At 41.1% G+C, this 17,027-nt stretch overlaps 1 protein-coding gene across 2 annotated transcripts in view; it reads right to left on the bottom strand.

The window, feature by feature from the left end:
- Window positions 1-17,027, bottom strand: part of LOC130913977 (olfactomedin-like protein 2A) — an 84,908-nt gene that overhangs the window by 54,369 nt on the left and 13,512 nt on the right. For both annotated transcript variants that reach the window (XM_057832984.1, XM_057832983.1), the window contains exons 2-5: window positions 9,058-9,321; window positions 5,303-5,410; window positions 5,013-5,189; window positions 4,674-4,917 (exon numbers count right to left, since the gene is read on the bottom strand). In XM_057832984.1, the coding sequence (XP_057688967.1) occupies window positions 4,674-4,917; window positions 5,013-5,189; window positions 5,303-5,410; window positions 9,058-9,321 (793 nt within the window). The remainder of the gene's footprint in view (window positions 1-4,673; window positions 4,918-5,012; window positions 5,190-5,302; window positions 5,411-9,057; window positions 9,322-17,027) is intronic.

Below are 17,027 nucleotides of genomic sequence, written 5' to 3'. Positions count from 1 at the left end.
AAAGTCACATTGTTTGATTTTTAAAGAATTCATTTGCAAATCATGGTGGAAAATAAGTATTTGGTCAATACCAAAAGTTCATCTCAATACTTTGTTATGTACCCTTTGTTGGCAATAACGGAGAGGCCAAATGTTTTCTGTAACTCTTCACAAGCTTTTCACACACTGTTGCTGGTATTTTGGCCCATTCCTCCATGCAGATCTCCTCTAGAGCAGTTATATTTTGGGGCTGTCGTTGGGCAACACGGACTTTCAACTCCCTCCGCAGATTTTCTATGGGGTTGAGATCTGGAGACTGGCGAGGCCACTCCAGGACCTTGAAATGCTTCTTACGAAGTCACTCCTTTGTTGCCCTGGCTGTGTGTTTGGGATCATTGTCATGCTGAAAGATACAGCCACGTCACATCTTCAATGCCCTTGCTGATGGAAGGAGATTTTCACTCAAAATCTCTCGATACATGGCCCCATTCATTCTTTCCTTTACACAGAGCAGTCGTCCTGGTCCCTTTGCAGCAAAACAGCTCCAAAGCATGAGGTTTCCACCCTCATGCTTCACAGTGGGTATGGTGTTCTTCGGATGCAATTCAGTATTCTTTCTCCTCCAAACACGAGAACCTGTGTTTCTACCAAAAAGTTCTATTTTGGTTTCATCTGGCCATAACACATTCTCCCAGTCCCCTTCTGGATCATCCAAATGCTCTCTAGCGAACCGCAGACGGGCCTGGCACGATTTTGGTCCCTGGCGGCGCATTGTGTTACTGATAGTAGCCTTTGTTACTGTGGTCCCAGCTCTCTGTAGGTCATTCACTAGGTCCCCCCGTGTGGTTCTGGGATTTTTGCTCACCGTTCTTGTTATCATTTTGACGCCACGGGGTGAGATCTTGTATGGAGCCCCAGATCGAGGGAGATTATCAGTGGTCTTGTATGTCTTCCATTTCCACAGTTGATTTCTTTACACCAAGCGCTTTACCTATTGCAGATTCAGTCTTCCCAGCCTGGTGCAAGTCTACAATTATGTCTCTGGTGTCCTTCGACAGCTCTTTGGTCTTGGCCATAGTGGAGTTTGGAGTGTGACTGACTGAGTTTGTGGACAGGTGTCTTTTATACCGATAATGAGTCAAAACAGGTGCCATCAATACAGGTAACAAGTGGAGCCTCGTTAGACCTCGTTAGAAGAAGTTAGACCTCTTTGACAGTCTGTGACGGCCCTGGCCGTTTAATAGTTAATTTTCTGAGATTCTTCCAGTCAGCTGATCATCGCCTCCACCAGCTGGCTGCTTCCCCTCCCACTGTGACGACAGCTGATTGACGCAGGACGGACCGACGACGTCACCACCGCGGATTGGCCACCGGAAAAGGCGCCAAGCTTCTTAAACCTGCCGCTGTCAACGTTCTGAGAGGTCGCAATTTGGCAGCATTCTGCCGCGTTCCTCCTCGCTAGCTGTTTGCTCGCCATTCACGCTCGTTTGCATTTTGATCGCTAATTTGATACACTCCCGCTTTTTCGGTGAGGTCTACAGCTGTCCCGACTAGTCGACGTAGTCGAAGTCATCGATGACGTAAATCCGTCGACGAGCACAACATGCCGTCGACGGTTAATGAAGGGTTAAAAAAATATATGCGTGGAAAGTTAGAATGTCGGATGCTTTGTTTGCAAGCGGGGAAAGCGGCACAAAGCCAAAAAAAGCGCACCAGAGTGTCCAAAACATTGACTTATTTCAAAGAAACAAAGGAGAGTACACTCTTCTGTCCTGTCTCTTCAGTGCCAAGCTTGGCTGCACGTCGGCCGTGAATAAACACCTTAAGCGCCTATGCAGTTTGTAAGTTTTTTTTTTTTTTTTTTTTTTCATTTTTTTGTACACCAGAGGGTGCTGTCGCCTTACTAAATAATAAAGTTTCATTGACAATGGGCCTATAAGTGCTATTAGTATTGTTCTTAATGCTAATTGAAAGGTTTATTTCATGTTATGGTTTATTTTATGGTATAGAAAATTATATAAGGTTAAAAAGTCATAAATATATACAGTATATACAGTGATTGCACTCAAGGGAGAGATTGTCAATGATAAGGTAATAAGGTAAAGGCAATTCATATAGGCAATTTTTTGATATATAAATAAGGTTTAAAAGGAAAAAGGTGAAAAGTTTTTGTTAGTTTCTAATTGTGTTGCTTTATTTGTGTGCACCGTAGCTCTTACGCTGTGTTTACATCAAGGATGGAATAAAAGTTGTAAACCATCAGTTTAAGAGACCATCTTTTCAATCGGGATGCTACACAAGTTAATTCTATCAGCATTTGAACTCATTGTTTATTTGTGATTTATTATTGTTATTTACGTGTTTATTTGTACTTTAATAAATGATTTGAGTGTTCCAATATGTTTTTTTTTTCATTGATAAGCGTCAACAAAAATTTCATTGCTAAATTAGTTTAAAAATTTTTTTTTTTTTTTTTTAATGTTTAATTATTAGATTAGTCGACTAATCGTAAAAATAGTCGGCTGACTAATCGGGAGAAAATTAGTCGTTTGGGACAGCCCTAGTGAGGTCTTTTGTGTTTATTCATTATTGGATCGTTTTTGTTCACCACTGTAAATAAGAGCACTGAAGCAAGTAAGGGTATGTCGCCATTTCTGTTCAACCCGTTTTCTCCTCTTTTGTATAGCGTAGGAAGTTAGGTTAGAAGCTGTCTTTTCTTTGTTCCTTTTACATGATCAGGGCTTAGTTAGCGGGTGGGGTTTGAGTGTAATTCCTTTTGTTTGTTGTTTTGGCCTGGGCCTACCCTGAAGTCACGCTTCCTCGGCATTTTGTACATATTCATTGCGAGTTTGATTATTGTGTAAATAAATTTGTGTCCACTTGTACATTTATGTGGATTGTTTTGTTACGCCTTTCGCGAGCCATCTTTGGCACGTAACACAGCCAGAAATATTGCTTGTTTGTAAGTGACCAAATACTTATTTTCCACTGTAATTTGGAAATAAATTCTTTAAAAATCAAACAATGTGATTTTTTCCCCCCACATTCTGTCTCTCATGGCTGATGTTTACCCATGTTGAAAATTACAGGCCTCTCTAATCTTTTCAAGTAGGAGAACTTGCACAATTGGTGGTTGACTAAATACTTATTTTCCCCACTGTATGTGTAAATAAATTGTTACTTTGCTATCAAAAGCTCTATTTGTCTTGTTCTTTATGATATTTTGTAAAAGGAAAACATTCAGATGTTTGGGATGTAACTAAAGCAAAACATAGCTGTGTTAAAGTCAGTTATGTTTGAAATGTATGCTCTCATAAAAAGCTCAATTTCAGTTTTTTCATTAGAAATTGGAAAATTGCTCAAATTAAGCTATTTTGTAATGCTGATTTCTAAAGAATGGAAAAAGATATGAACTTACTTTTTTTCCTGCTGAAAGAAGACAGTCTAATCTTTCTTTTGGTGGGTTACATGTTTATATAGCAATAGAACAGAATTTTCTGCGGGCCTTGCAAAATCAGTCAAAATCCAGTAAAACGGCTGACAGCGAAGGGCCTTGCTCTGCTGAAAATGGCTGGGAGTTAATGAGTTAATTCGGTTCATATTCGTGACAAATGTGGCCCTGACCCCCATTCATCAAATCTGTTTGGTATTATTAATGTCCTGTCCCTAGTAAGAAGTGTACATGCAGGTATTGCTGTTATATCGTCCCTACCAATGATGAGACTAACCTTACGCCCTTGCCTGGATGAACGAGAATTTTCATCGGCATAACCTATACAGGTTCTAGAAACTTCCTCCAACAACGCCAACAACAAATGCTTAAGGCCAGCTGTTGTGGTGGCACTGTGGTCATCAACAGAGAACTTTGAAAACACTTTCAGTGAAAATGTAAGCGTTTGCAATATCCTCTGCGACATTAACTCCCGAGGATAAATAAAGGTATTCTTTTAAAGGAGAGTCCTGCTCTTTGTTAGAGATTACAAATATGGAGGCAAAGTTTTCAGTGATTTGAAAGGGATGGCTGAGCACTTTGAGCCTCACATTGATGGCAGAACACCCGCTCTGACAGCGTTATGTGCGTGTGCCCTGTGCAAACGCAGCATACCTATTCACTCAACTAGACTTAAAGAGGATTGGAAGGAGTCAGGAAATGTTTTCTCTGTGTTGGTGAGGGTCCCCACGCATTGTTGTGAAGAGCGGATCTGAGGCATGTCATGGCCATGGCAGCGCTCCATTGACACGGCATTCCATTTGCTCCATGTATTTTGTCAATAAAAGATTTGGATTTCCTGCTCTCTAAATGCACAGCGGCAATCCAACCCAGAGTCTCGATCGGTTAGTTAAAAGAAGAAAAAAAAAAAAACATCTTGTGTTCAAGTAAATTTCGAATCTTAAGCAGAAATGTTTAAGCTGGTACTCTGAGTGACTGTCAAATCACGCTTAATTGCAGAGCTGCTGGCTGATCCAACAAAGCGTCAAGTGGGGTCAAATGAAATTGCTGGAAAAACTAATTTGGATCATTTCCAACACACACGGTGAATCACGTACAGATGATCGCACAAGGGTAGAAGAAAAAAAATGAAACGTAAACTAGACGATCGGTGTTTGCTTTAGCTCTGAGAAGTTTGCTTTCAGTGAAGTGCATGACGCTGGGCGACTGAACAAGGTGAAACTTTCAAGATGAAAACTCTCACCTCCTCTGACCTCATCCTCATCAGACTTGGCAGCCTTGTAATAAGTAATGCCTCGGATCACACCTGGCTGGTGGCCAACCACCTTAGTTTTGGCCGTAGGGTCAGGCTTGAGTGCTTTCACAGGTTTAGTGACCTCCTTCTTGGGCTTGATGACTTTTTCTTTAGGTTTAGGAGGCGGCTTGGGTACTGGCGGCTTTTTGTTGGGCGGCTTTACTACGCTCTTGGTTTTTTCATCATTATTATGCTGGAAAAGTGAACATTTAGGTACCTTTAATACCATATACAACCAGCTACACAGCGATAACGATGCTGAAACAAGACTACGGATTTCTTTCTAACCTGAACTTTGGTGTCAGAAGAGTCTTTCTGAAGCAGCTGTAGACTGAGACCGGAGATTTCTTTCTTGATGCTCATCATAATGTTGGAGTAATTTTCATATCTTTTAAACTGGTTGGTAAGACTCGTCATGCTGTCACGGACAAATTCATTCTCTCGTGTTAGGTTTGTCTTGATTGTCTGCAAAATGGGACATCCAAATTATTTGTGTTTTTACGGTTTCCAGTTATTTGGAATACTGTCGCTATAAAAGTCTTCACAGTGACCCAGCTTGATGTCAAAATATTGTCTACCTCTTCCAGTGTGTTCATCTGCGACACCACCTTGTTGATGTATGAGTGGACTTTCAGTAGATCCATGCTGTAAAGGGTTCCCTCCAGGAGGTCCACCATCGATTGGAGCTGATGGTTGAACAAATGGAAGCAGAACAACTGTTATTCATTTTCCCCTGGTATTTTAATGTAATCTGTACATCTGAGTCTTACACATATATAATTTTAAAAGGTAGCTGAAGACTTCATGAGCGTTTTTTTAATGGAATTTTATTGTCATCATCATCATCGGTATCATTGACAATCATTGACAATTACAAAATGTGATATGATTAGCCCAAAGAAACCGAAGAAGACGACAAAGGCGGACGAGATGAAGCATATGCTTATGAGTTTCCCGTCCCCCATACAACTAAAGACGCACATTCAGGCATGGAACATACATCAAAACTGTAGAATAACACAGTCAACAATCTGGGTTTAGTGACTAAGCGTCCAGTCAAGCAGCTCGATTAATTTTAGGTTTACATTTTACTCGGTTAAATTGTATTGAAGGCATCATTCATTGTCTCAAAACTCACATTGCCCAATTTTTTTTAATTTTTTTTTTTTTTTTAAATTGACCACATAGTTTTTGAGTTAGTCCCATAACAACACCTTAGCAACTAGGGGTGTGACAAAATATCGAAATGGTGATATAGCGTGATACGTTGTATCCCAAAAGGTTATCGATATGCTCCTGTCAAGAATCGAGATATCGTTTTAAAAAGGTGTCAATTAAAAAAAAAAAAAAAAGGCTGCCATTGACGGTGCTCGACGCCCAATCTATTTAGACTGGGAACGTTCGTTCATTCAAAACCAGAGCATTCACAGTCATTCAATAAAATTTTCGGGGCATTTACAGGTCACTCGCTGATCATTTTAGGGCATTTACAGGTAATTTCCTGTTGAGTTTGAGTCACTGCCTATTCATTTAGGTGGTTCCAAGGTCACTTCCTGTTCTGTAACTCAAAATAAACGGGAAGTAACTGAACATCAACAGGTAAATTACCTTAAATAGCCCAAAATTACCTCATTGCCTGGCATTGGCTGCCACTGACGGCCATAGACGTTCAATCCGTTTGAACTGGGAGGGTGGCAGCGAATGAACGAATGGATTGGACGTCTACTAGTGATAAATTCATTCCAATTCACAGCAGAAGCTTGTTTTTGTGGTTATTTGTTTTTTGTAGAATATCCTAGAATGATTTTCTGACCAGTGTATCAATAATCGTTGTATCGCCGTATTGTCAGATCATCGTTATCGTGAGCTTTGTATCGCAAATCGTATCGTATCGTGAGGTACCAAGAGGTTCCCACTCCTATTAGCAACGAGTGGCGCACCTCGCTGCCGGCCCTATTCTTATAACGTCAATTCCTGAAAACCCCACTAGCACTCTAATATAGCACCACACGATCCTCGCCACATATTGCAAACAGTTTCTGGGTTTTTACTCGTGAGATTCGTCATGCCATCTCGATGTGTAGCAATGAATTGCTCACACGAAGGCTCGAGACTCCATTGGTGGCCCAAAAAAACCTTCTTCTGCAAGGATTCGGAAGTCTTTTGTAAGAGTCAAGCGGAAGAACTTCTCCCCGGCTCCTCGATCGCGTCTTTGCTTTCAACATTTCAGCGATGACAGCTGTGATAGCCTAGGAGGATACAACCTTGGTTTTTCAAAGACAAAAGTAGACCCTTACTGGCAATTTGATACGTTTATTACTTGATTGTGAACTGTTTTTTTGTTGTTGTTGCTTTTGCTTGCCTGTCATAAGACAGCTGACAGTTTGTCTTTTCATGTCAATTTAATACTGTAGTCCCGACAAGAGTTGACCGCTTAGTCAGGTTGCAATTCTTTATTTTTGGAACTTGTGGGAACAACACAGCGCCAAGAAAACAACCCGCAACAACCGGGAAACGTCTCGCTCCGTCGCACCTCGATTAATCCCGTATGTCACGCGATGCATTTAAGAACACACGCAAATACACCTGCTACATTATAACCCAATTCGTTACGGTACATTTGGAATTTTATTGTCATCATCATCATCGGTATCATTGATAATCATTGACAATTACAAAATGTGATATGATTTGCCTGAAGGAACCGAAGAAGAAGACAAAGGCGGACGGGATGAAGCATATACTTATCAGTTTCCCGTCCCCCATACAACTAAAGATGCACATTCAGGCATGGAACATACATCAAAACTGTACAATAACACAATCAACAATCTGAGTTTAGTAACTTAGCATCCAGTCAAGCAGCTCGATTAATTTCAGGGCGTACTGGTCGAGATCGTCAGCCAAAATTTCCAGCCTCTTGATGCGAACATCTCTCTCCTCAACCGCCTGCTTGAGTTTCTCCATTTAGCGCGAATTAACTGGAGCTCTCTGACGATTTCTTGATTCTGGTTTTGAATCAAGCCAGTCAAGGAGACCTCCAACTTCTGTATGGAGGATTTTATTTCATCCACGTCTCCAGGTTTCAAATTCTTTGGAGCCATACTGGGAGTCGAGCTTGCTGGTCCTGAGCGCTTATCGGTTAAGATAAGAGAGTGCTTCAGGAGCTCAGAGTGCGTCTGTACGCGGTGAAGGCTGAGCAGCGAAATTTATTACTAGATCTATACAACTACTTGTCTGTTTTGGTTCAGAGAGGAATCACGATGCTAGATGCCTACCACTCTTCCTTTCATCACCAACGACTCCTGTGCCGAGTAAATCGTCGTCATCTGACGCCTCAGGTTCAGACATGTAGGTATTGATTGTAGATAATATTTCCTGGGAGCCTTTGGCTTCGTAAGAGTCACGAAAGAGCGATCCTGAATGGTTACTTTCGGTGGAAATATCACTGATATCGTTGCTGATGCTATGCTCGCTGTGGATAGTCCTCTGTTGCATTCAGGAATTTACGTCACACTTCCGGGTTTGGGAAGGGACTACTAACGGAGTGCAAAAAAAACAAAAAACGCAAATTATCCTCACAGTTATGCGTTAAAAATGACATGGTTGTTTTGACGAACTCGTCCCAAGTTTATATTCGTAAAATTACACCGAAATCCGAAAAGCACTTCTGCTACCCTTTAAGTGCACTGAAATACATTTGCATGACATTTGTGTGATTACCAGCTGACAATGCTATTAAATTAGCATAAGCATGAGTTTTTTTTTTTTTAACCTGTCCTGTTCAGCTGCTTGACACGGACAATGGAGATCTGAGTAACCGATTGGTCTGAAGAGTTTAAATGTATCACATGGGAGTATGACGTACTTCCATTGTGATCATTCCATATACCTCGTTTATCAGGATAAAGCAGAAAACAGGGAGGGGTTATGGGGGAACAGAAGAAAAGAAGGAGAGAGAGACAGAAGAAGCACAAACCACAACAAGAAATACATTGAACGCCTATACTAACTATGAATATATTGGTGCTATCGTTAGCTAGTTGTATTTCCGGTTGACACCATGTGGGGGGGCCTGATAATCAAGGAAAGAGGGGTGGGGGGTTGTTTGAGAGATAAGTGATTGGGAGGGGTGACTGTGTACAAATCAGCCATGTGGTGTAGAACCCAATATTTGTGTGAATCCCTTGTGAGTGTGAGTATGTTGGCATCTTATTCTATGTTGTCTCATCGCTAATCCTGACACCAAGATATCAGTTCTTGTTTAGGATTTTGAGCTCTGCTTTAATGTATCATTTTCAAAGTTAGGGGGGCTTTAACTTCATGAACTCACTTTTAATAACTCAGGGGCCTGTTTCTTTAACTTCTCCATCTTCCACTCATTCTCACAAGGGTTCAGAGAGGACGGCGGCGCAGTGCAGGAACACTTGCAGTCGGATCCCGAGCTGACTGTTTCCACTGTATAAAAATCCTCCACGCGCACACTGCCGGTCCGCAGCCGCATGCAGGCATCCCTGCTCAGAGGTCGCATGATGCATTTACAGCGGCAGTCGGAGCCCTCAGACACCATACGGACTGGCTCTGTCTCTCCAAATATCTGAAAACATGAATAATGAGTTTATTTTCCTTTACCATGAAACTATTCACATTCCGCATCATGCAAGGCAACACATGTACTAAACTACAAATACAGCACGCTAATCATTACCATAATTATTAGTGCAATTTTTAGTGATTAATAAGCTCTTATGTATAGTATGCTCTCCAAATACATCAACATTGATTTTGTTGACGATTGATTGTCATTTCCGAGCATTAAATCAAAAGCTTTTTCCTGTTCTAGTGTGTGCCACTAGGAAAACAAACAAACCAAAAAAAGTGGATTACACTTGGGTAATTATTCCAGTATGTTATTCCCTCACCTATCAGTGAGTTAGCCAACCCATCTATTGTATTACTGCCTACTACTGAAAATGATCCAAAGAATGGGGGTGAAAAAAGTACACTTCCCTTCATTTTCAAGTTCACCATTGTGACTCAGAGGAAACACCACCCCCCAACCCCCTAAAAAAAACACCTGCGACATGGCAGGGACTTCACATCCCAATGAGCTTCACTGTTATATACTGTATGTTAGCTGGGATTTGGAAGGGCAGAATAATGGCTTGCTTAAAAACAGGAAACGTGCCATGGTAATCTGGCCAAAGAGAACACAACACACCAACAAAAATAAAAGAACAGATTCCTTATTTCATATTTGACAGTGACAGTTGTGTCAAATGTATAAACAGCTTAACAGCACGAGAACAACAAAGTAGGGTTAACAGATCTTTTAATAGATTAACTTGTCATAAACAGGCAGCCAGACCACACAGCTAAAGCAACATTGGGAAGGCTGATTTACAGTCATAATGAAAAACATGAATGATAACACTGCGGAACAGTTTTTGTTGTTTTAGGTCAGAAAGATGTTATGAGCTTCTATTTTTGGGTGCAGAATCAATATATCAGCTTTCCTCTGTCACATAAAGTTTTTGAACGTGTGGATCCTTGTTTCTTTCTTTTTTATTTTTAAAGGGAACCACAGACAGAACGACTCGTAGTTCTTGAAAGATAAATGTTAGAACGAGTTATAATAATTTGATATTCATACCCCTCTTAATTAAAATTTGAAAAATTAGTCTAACTAGTAGGTTACCATTGTTGTTGATGACGCAATGTGGTGACATCACTGGGCAGCGCTGCTCTACTTGCAGTCTCACTCATTAGCTACATAAACATGTCGTCAGTTCTGCCCTTCCTATTTGAACCCGTGCAGGACAGCACGGTCGATATTTCACAAAGTGAGCAGCAAAAGCAATTAAAAGGAAAGTCTCCAGCGGACTTTGAACCCGCGTTTCCCATGCGACATACAAGCACTTAGACACAGGGATACACTTCTGTTATGCCCCTTTCCCACTGAAACTAGTGGGTCAATACGCGTTTTTATCCAAGTCGATGCAACCCACTAGCAATTGGCATTTGGCACCTTTCCCATTGACAAAAAAAAGCCGTGTCTTTTTTTTTTTCACCCGTCTAACCCCGCACCCCTCCTCACGTAAGGTTACGTGACGTCACCACGCTAAGATGCGCGTCGTCAAATGCGACCAAATTCATTCAGTTCAAGGAAGTAAACAATGCAGAGCAACATGGAAGCCTCCTTTCTCCACAGATGGAAAGGAGCTGGCAGGTCTCATCATCTTTCCAATGCTTGGACATGTTTTTCAATGTGTTGCGCTACTGGCTCCTTCTACTAGCTTTGTTGTGAGCATTGAGGTAACTACGGTTGTGGGGCGTGTTAAATGGGAAGCGATTGGCACGTTGTTATGACGCATCACGTAAGAGCCTACGTCATCACGTAGATTAGGGTGTTGACTGTTGACCCGGGGTTTTGCTTTCACACTGCATGACGATCAGAGCCGAGATGATTTTAAGGCAGGTCGCTTGGTGGGTTGATTGACACGGGTCGAGGCGGGTCCCTGCACCTTTCCCACTGCCACCAAAAGCCGATTGTTAGTGGGTTGACACGGGTTTTTTGGCCAGTGGGAAAGGGGTATTGGGGTAATGATTTATCCTTATAAAGCAATCGCGGCCCACATGCGGTGTCTGTGCGATAAAACCTGAAAGGGAAACGCAACTAAAAAGAAAATTCGGCTGGCTTGACCATGGAATTAAAAAACGTGTCTCACCTCAGACAGCAAGCAGACAACAAAAACACAGGGTTTGTTGAACACACAAAAAAACACTTGATCGCGAAAAGGGAGACACAAAATGGGTCCATGACAGTAGGTCGAGATCAATAAAAAAACACACACAAAAAAACAAAACAAAAAACAAAAAAATAAATATGGGAAAACAGTGGTGAGAGGCAGACAAACATAAAAAAAACATGGCAATGATGCCACTAACAACGAAGGGATATACAAACTGTCAAATAGCAAGTCAATACAAGCCGCCTATGATTGATTTAAAGACACTGCTGATGAGCTGGAATTAGATGCAGGTACAACGCTGGAAACTCATCCCACATCTCTCTAACAAAACAATCTGATCAGCAGCAGAATGTGACAAAATCATGCCAGTCGTCATACTAGCTTAGATTGCTAGCTCGCACAGCTATTCTTCCATTTCAGGCCAACCGCGTAGTCACCCCCAGCGTGCATTGCGTGCGTAAAACATGGCGCCCTCCATAGGTCAAAACCGGTTCTAAATATTATATCACCAGTAGGTAGATAAGGATATAGTGTGAAGCGCTTTCAGGGCCTTAAAAAAGGTGGATAGGCGCCATACAAGTGTAACTCCAGTTACCATTTCCTGTTAGGACCCCTGCCCCCTGAGCCCTGCTCCTCCTCCTTGTGTGTCTGCCTTGATTGCAAGATTGGACAGATGGGTGAGCCTGGGACCAGGTGCAGGTGATCATCGTTAACGGCTTACTTAAGCCAGTCCCTGGTCTCACCTCATCACCAGATCAACAACTCCACTCCACGTGTTTGTGACGCTAGCTATCACTCATTCCAGAAATCTATAGTGTCTCTATTCAGTACTACTGCACATTTTCAGTTTGTTTTGTTTAGATGCATACAGACAGAACATACTAAATATGCTTTAAGAAAATACGTAAACGTAGTAATATCAAATTAACTTTTAAATCAATGGCAATAATAAATGAGTTTCAATAACTTATTTTAGTACAAGAGAACAATTGTGGCTTATTAGAGCCTAAAAGTCTTTAAGTCCGAGGATGCCTTTAAAGAAAATATACCCAAAAAAATATTCCACTCAACATACTTACGTACTTGTTTTTCTAAAAACAGGCAAATACAACGACATACAATGAAAGCTTTTATATTTTATGCCAAGGGCGTAGGTTTGCATAGGGACCAGGGCCGGCCCAGGCCATTTGGGGGCCCTAAGCAAAATAATGCCAAGGGGCCCATATTTTTGGCCCTCCATTTCCTCACAGTGTACAGTGAAACCCATACATGCAATCCAACCCATACCTCCATATTTTGAATATTAACCAGATTTTGTTGCACTGCATACTTCAAACTTCTCACCCCAAATGATTGTCAGTACTTAAATATATGGCGCCAAACCTTTTTCTAAAAGAGGAAAAGAAAGAAGTTAAGGAAGAACTTTTTGAGTTTGTAATCAAGTATCAAAACTCTCAAAAGTCAAATAAAGCAAACTGTCGTAAACGGATGTTTGCATAGATAAACGGCAATGCGCGTCACATTTTTCATGATGCTCTATTAACTGGGGGCCCCCTAGTGGTCAGGGGCCCTAAGCAGCTGCATAGTCTGTGTATAGACTGGGCCGGCCTTGATAGGGACGGTAGGGACATAACACGACCAACTTTTCAGGATGCTCAGATTGTCCCCACCAACTTTTAAGCAACCCTATTTGCATTATAAAATGACTTCAGTGTTATAGGTAATTTAGATTGTCTTCCCATATGTTGTAAGGATTGAATTGACCCTACCAATATAAAGGGAATTATTTTCATGATGTTCAAACTTAGATTTAGCCTGTTTCACTTGCGTAATGTGCTGGTCCATTTTTCCCCTCAAACGCAATTTTGATTGGCAGATAACTTGCATTTATTTAAAATGTATTTATTTATTTTCTGCATTATTTATTTAAAAATATTTTTATTCCGAGCATATGCAGACATTTTTTTCTCTCCAGATATTCATACATTAATCATAGTCGAGGTAAAATGTTTTCAGTTTTTGTTGCATTTAGCTGTGTTTGTGGACAAAAGCAATTGTGCTTTACCTGAAGGAAGGCTCCATTTTTATTTAATTTTGTTATACCCTGACTCAGAATTTGTTTTTTTTTCCAGTTATATTTATTTATCTAATGGACAATGTTGATGTTTATTTTATTATTATTAACAAGTGTGTATTTATTGAGTATGCTAGCATACTCAAGTAAATTTGCTAATAAAATCCAGACATTTATTCTGGAAGTTTTCAAAATTTTTCTTTAGTAGTTTTTGAAAACAAAGATTTGAATCGAACAGTGTATCGTCTGAGCCAATACACGTTAAAGTTAGTACCGTCAATACAGATTTATTTTGCATTGATCATTTAGCCTATCAAATAATTAGGTTCATATTCGTGACAAATGTAGCCCTGATCCACGTTAACTCTGTTTGGTCTTATTGATGGGTTAGGATTATCTTTTTGACCAGGGGCAAAAAATGTACATGAAGGTTATGTTGGTATATTGTCCCTACCAATGTTGGGACCAAATCTACGCCCTTGATTTTTTTCAAAGGAAATGGCTTGTTGTGTGCAGTTAATATTACCGTAATTTTGATGATGATAAGAATGATAAACCACTACTTTTTTCCCTCATTTTGAATCCTGCGGCTTATTTGTTGATTTACATGGATTAATAGGTAACACTTTATTTGACAGCGGAATCATAAGACTGCCATAAGACTGTCATAATTATTTTTAAAATGTTTTTAAACTTGTCCTGTTCAGCTGTTTGACACGGAGAATGGAAGTCTTAATGTTCAGTTTTAATGTTTCACATTGAGAGTATGACTTACTCCCATTGCGATCATTCAACATATCTCATTTATTATGACAAAGCAGCGAACAGGAAATGGTTACGGGGGAACAGAAGAAACACTGAAGAAGAAAGAACAGAAACACAAACAACAAGAAATACATTGAACGCCTACACTAACTATTAATATGTTGGTGCTATCGTCAGCTAAATGTATTTCTGGTCGACACTAGCAGTGCAACGGTTTGCGGTTCAAAGCCGAACCGTACGGTTCGCCCTGTACGGTTCAATACGCCTTTATGAACCGCGCCTTTTCAGTTTTGCAATTAATTTATTCCGAACGCTTGTGGAATGAATTGGTCGAGCTCTGTGTGCCTGTGTGTGACGTGAAGCACAGCTGTGGAGAAATTCCCGCTCCACAAGAAAATGTCCGATCGCTGTCAAGCACCTGTGTAATAGAAGCAGAGAAATGCCCTCTCTCGCTTACGAGCAAAGTGAAACAAGAAAGAAAACAAAACGCTGTGACGAGCGGAGGAGTGGAGAAACCGAATTTTGCAGAAGCACTGGCTTCTTTCAAAACTGCGGTTTCCCCGTGGACTACAATGCGGAGGGAGAGAAAATATTGAGGGAAAAAAAAACAAAAAACAATTTGTAAGCATTGCTCAGCGCTTGTTCCCTATGCTAATGGCAACACTTATAACATGACTCCGGCACCTCAGCCGGCCGACAATACCCACAGATATTACTTTCTCAGAGCAGGACTACCCCGAAGAGGACACCAGTGAAAACACACGGCGGGCTTCGTTAATTTATTTGCAACGCTTGACCCGCGTTACATTGTTCCCTCGCGGACATATTTCTCCAACAATGTAATCCCTGACATTTATGAAATGGCACGCAAAGCCATCGAAGATGATTTTGCTAAAGCACATAGTTTCGCCATGACCACTGATAGTTGGACGTCCTGTGCTACAGAGCGCTACTACCTAACTGTGACGGTCCACTATAATTCATACCTGCCAAGTTGTACGGTCTTGGTGTAATTTGTACAAGTGAGCACTGATGTTTAAATGTGTACGTTTTTCGTGCATTACGTCTTTTTTTCCTCAGTTCGGATTTTGTCACCCTTTTCGGCAACGAGACAATGTGCGTTAATACGTTGGTTGAATGACGCCAGAAAAGTCAGAGACACGGAGAGGGAAGAGTGTTTGTTGTGACGCTCTAGCAAACGCGATGCTAGGCTAGGTGGCTCCAATATTTCCTGACTGTAGCAGACAGCCTACAATCTACGCCTAGATATCTCATGCATATTTGCCTGGCACGGCCAGACTGTTCTCCCTGTATTTTTCAAACACTGAGAGTATAGTCTGGGAACCAGCCCATTAACGGCCTCTCGAGCAGGTACAAAATCAATCGACAAATCAGATTCGTTTATTTGCGTGACGTGTTCTTAACGAGCAACGTCACTCTTGCGCGTCGCAAGTCGTCTCCACAACAACACAGATGGTGAACAGGAGAGCCGAGAATATGTTCCAATCCACGGTAAAATCAGTTTTAAATTACCAAAAACACATCGACACAAGTCATTGACAACAGTCTGTCTCGCGCTAGCCATGTCTCCTCGTATGTTTACTTCCGCGCGCAAGTCCCTCGTCCTGCCCTCGTCGTTTTACTAACGTCACGTCTGCCCGTCGCTGATTGGTCCACTCTGCTGTCGGTTTGCTGTGGCTTGCTCCGCCCTGGAAATTGTATCCGCTGAATGGTGTCTAGACTCAATAGCTGGAATAGCGGTGAGTCTGGTGTACCAGGCAAATGCATATAGAACTACATACGAAATGACAGACTCGGTAGCGTTAGTAAACAGCCCCCATTTTAGAGCAGTAAAGAAAGGCTCTGTTGTAGTGAACCTTCCTAGCGAACCTAAGTAACTTTTTATCTAAAATACTTCTAAATCGGCAAAATCTTGACTTGAGTCTATCTTCAAAGGATGAAACAATTTTCCAATTTTCACATGTCGAAAGTAGACAGAAGGGAACTAATGCAAAAACGGAAGCAATTTTATCTACTTTAACGGTTGATTCACATTAAATGACCTCCAAACATGGCAAAGGTTTTGAAAAAATGGAAAAAAAAAAACCATGAAAGGTAACACCAGTTACTTTGCCAAGTAACTTTTTTACTACTGTGTGTGTATTTAGTAGTCACTACACTAGCCAAAGAGCTAAGAGGCATTTTAACAGTCGAAAATGTTTACATTTTAAGTGTTTATTTCACTTTCTTAAAAGCAAAATAAAGGCAGTTTTTTTTTTTTATTACAAAAAAAAAAAAAGAAAAAAAAGAAAAAATGCAAACCGAAACCGAACCGAAACCGTGATCCCAAAACCGAGGTTCAAACCGTACCGTGGGCTTACGGAACCATTGCACCCCTAGTCGACGCCATGTGGGGGGCCTGTTGACCAGCGAAAGAAGGGGAGGGGGGTGGGGAAGTCTATAAGCTAAGTGACTGGGACGGGTAGAGTGTACACATATCAGCTCGGTGATCTAGAACCCAGTAATTGTGTGAATTCTCTTGTGAGTGTAAGCCCGTTGGCAACCGACCCTACGTCATAGTTATGACAATAATGAATGCTCATGATAGATGTCATTAAGTGTCATCTGGCAAATTATGTCACTAACTTTAACACTAACATTTATGGCCAGCTCGAATCTTTTACATCTATTCAAAAGGGAGATAATTTGCCG

The sequence above is a fragment of the Corythoichthys intestinalis genome, chromosome 3 (genome assembly GCF_030265065.1).
Source record: "Corythoichthys intestinalis isolate RoL2023-P3 chromosome 3, ASM3026506v1, whole genome shotgun sequence".
NCBI classification, from domain to species: domain Eukaryota; kingdom Metazoa; phylum Chordata; class Actinopteri; order Syngnathiformes; family Syngnathidae; genus Corythoichthys; species Corythoichthys intestinalis.
This window is presented reverse-complemented; position numbering and strand designations above follow the sequence as displayed.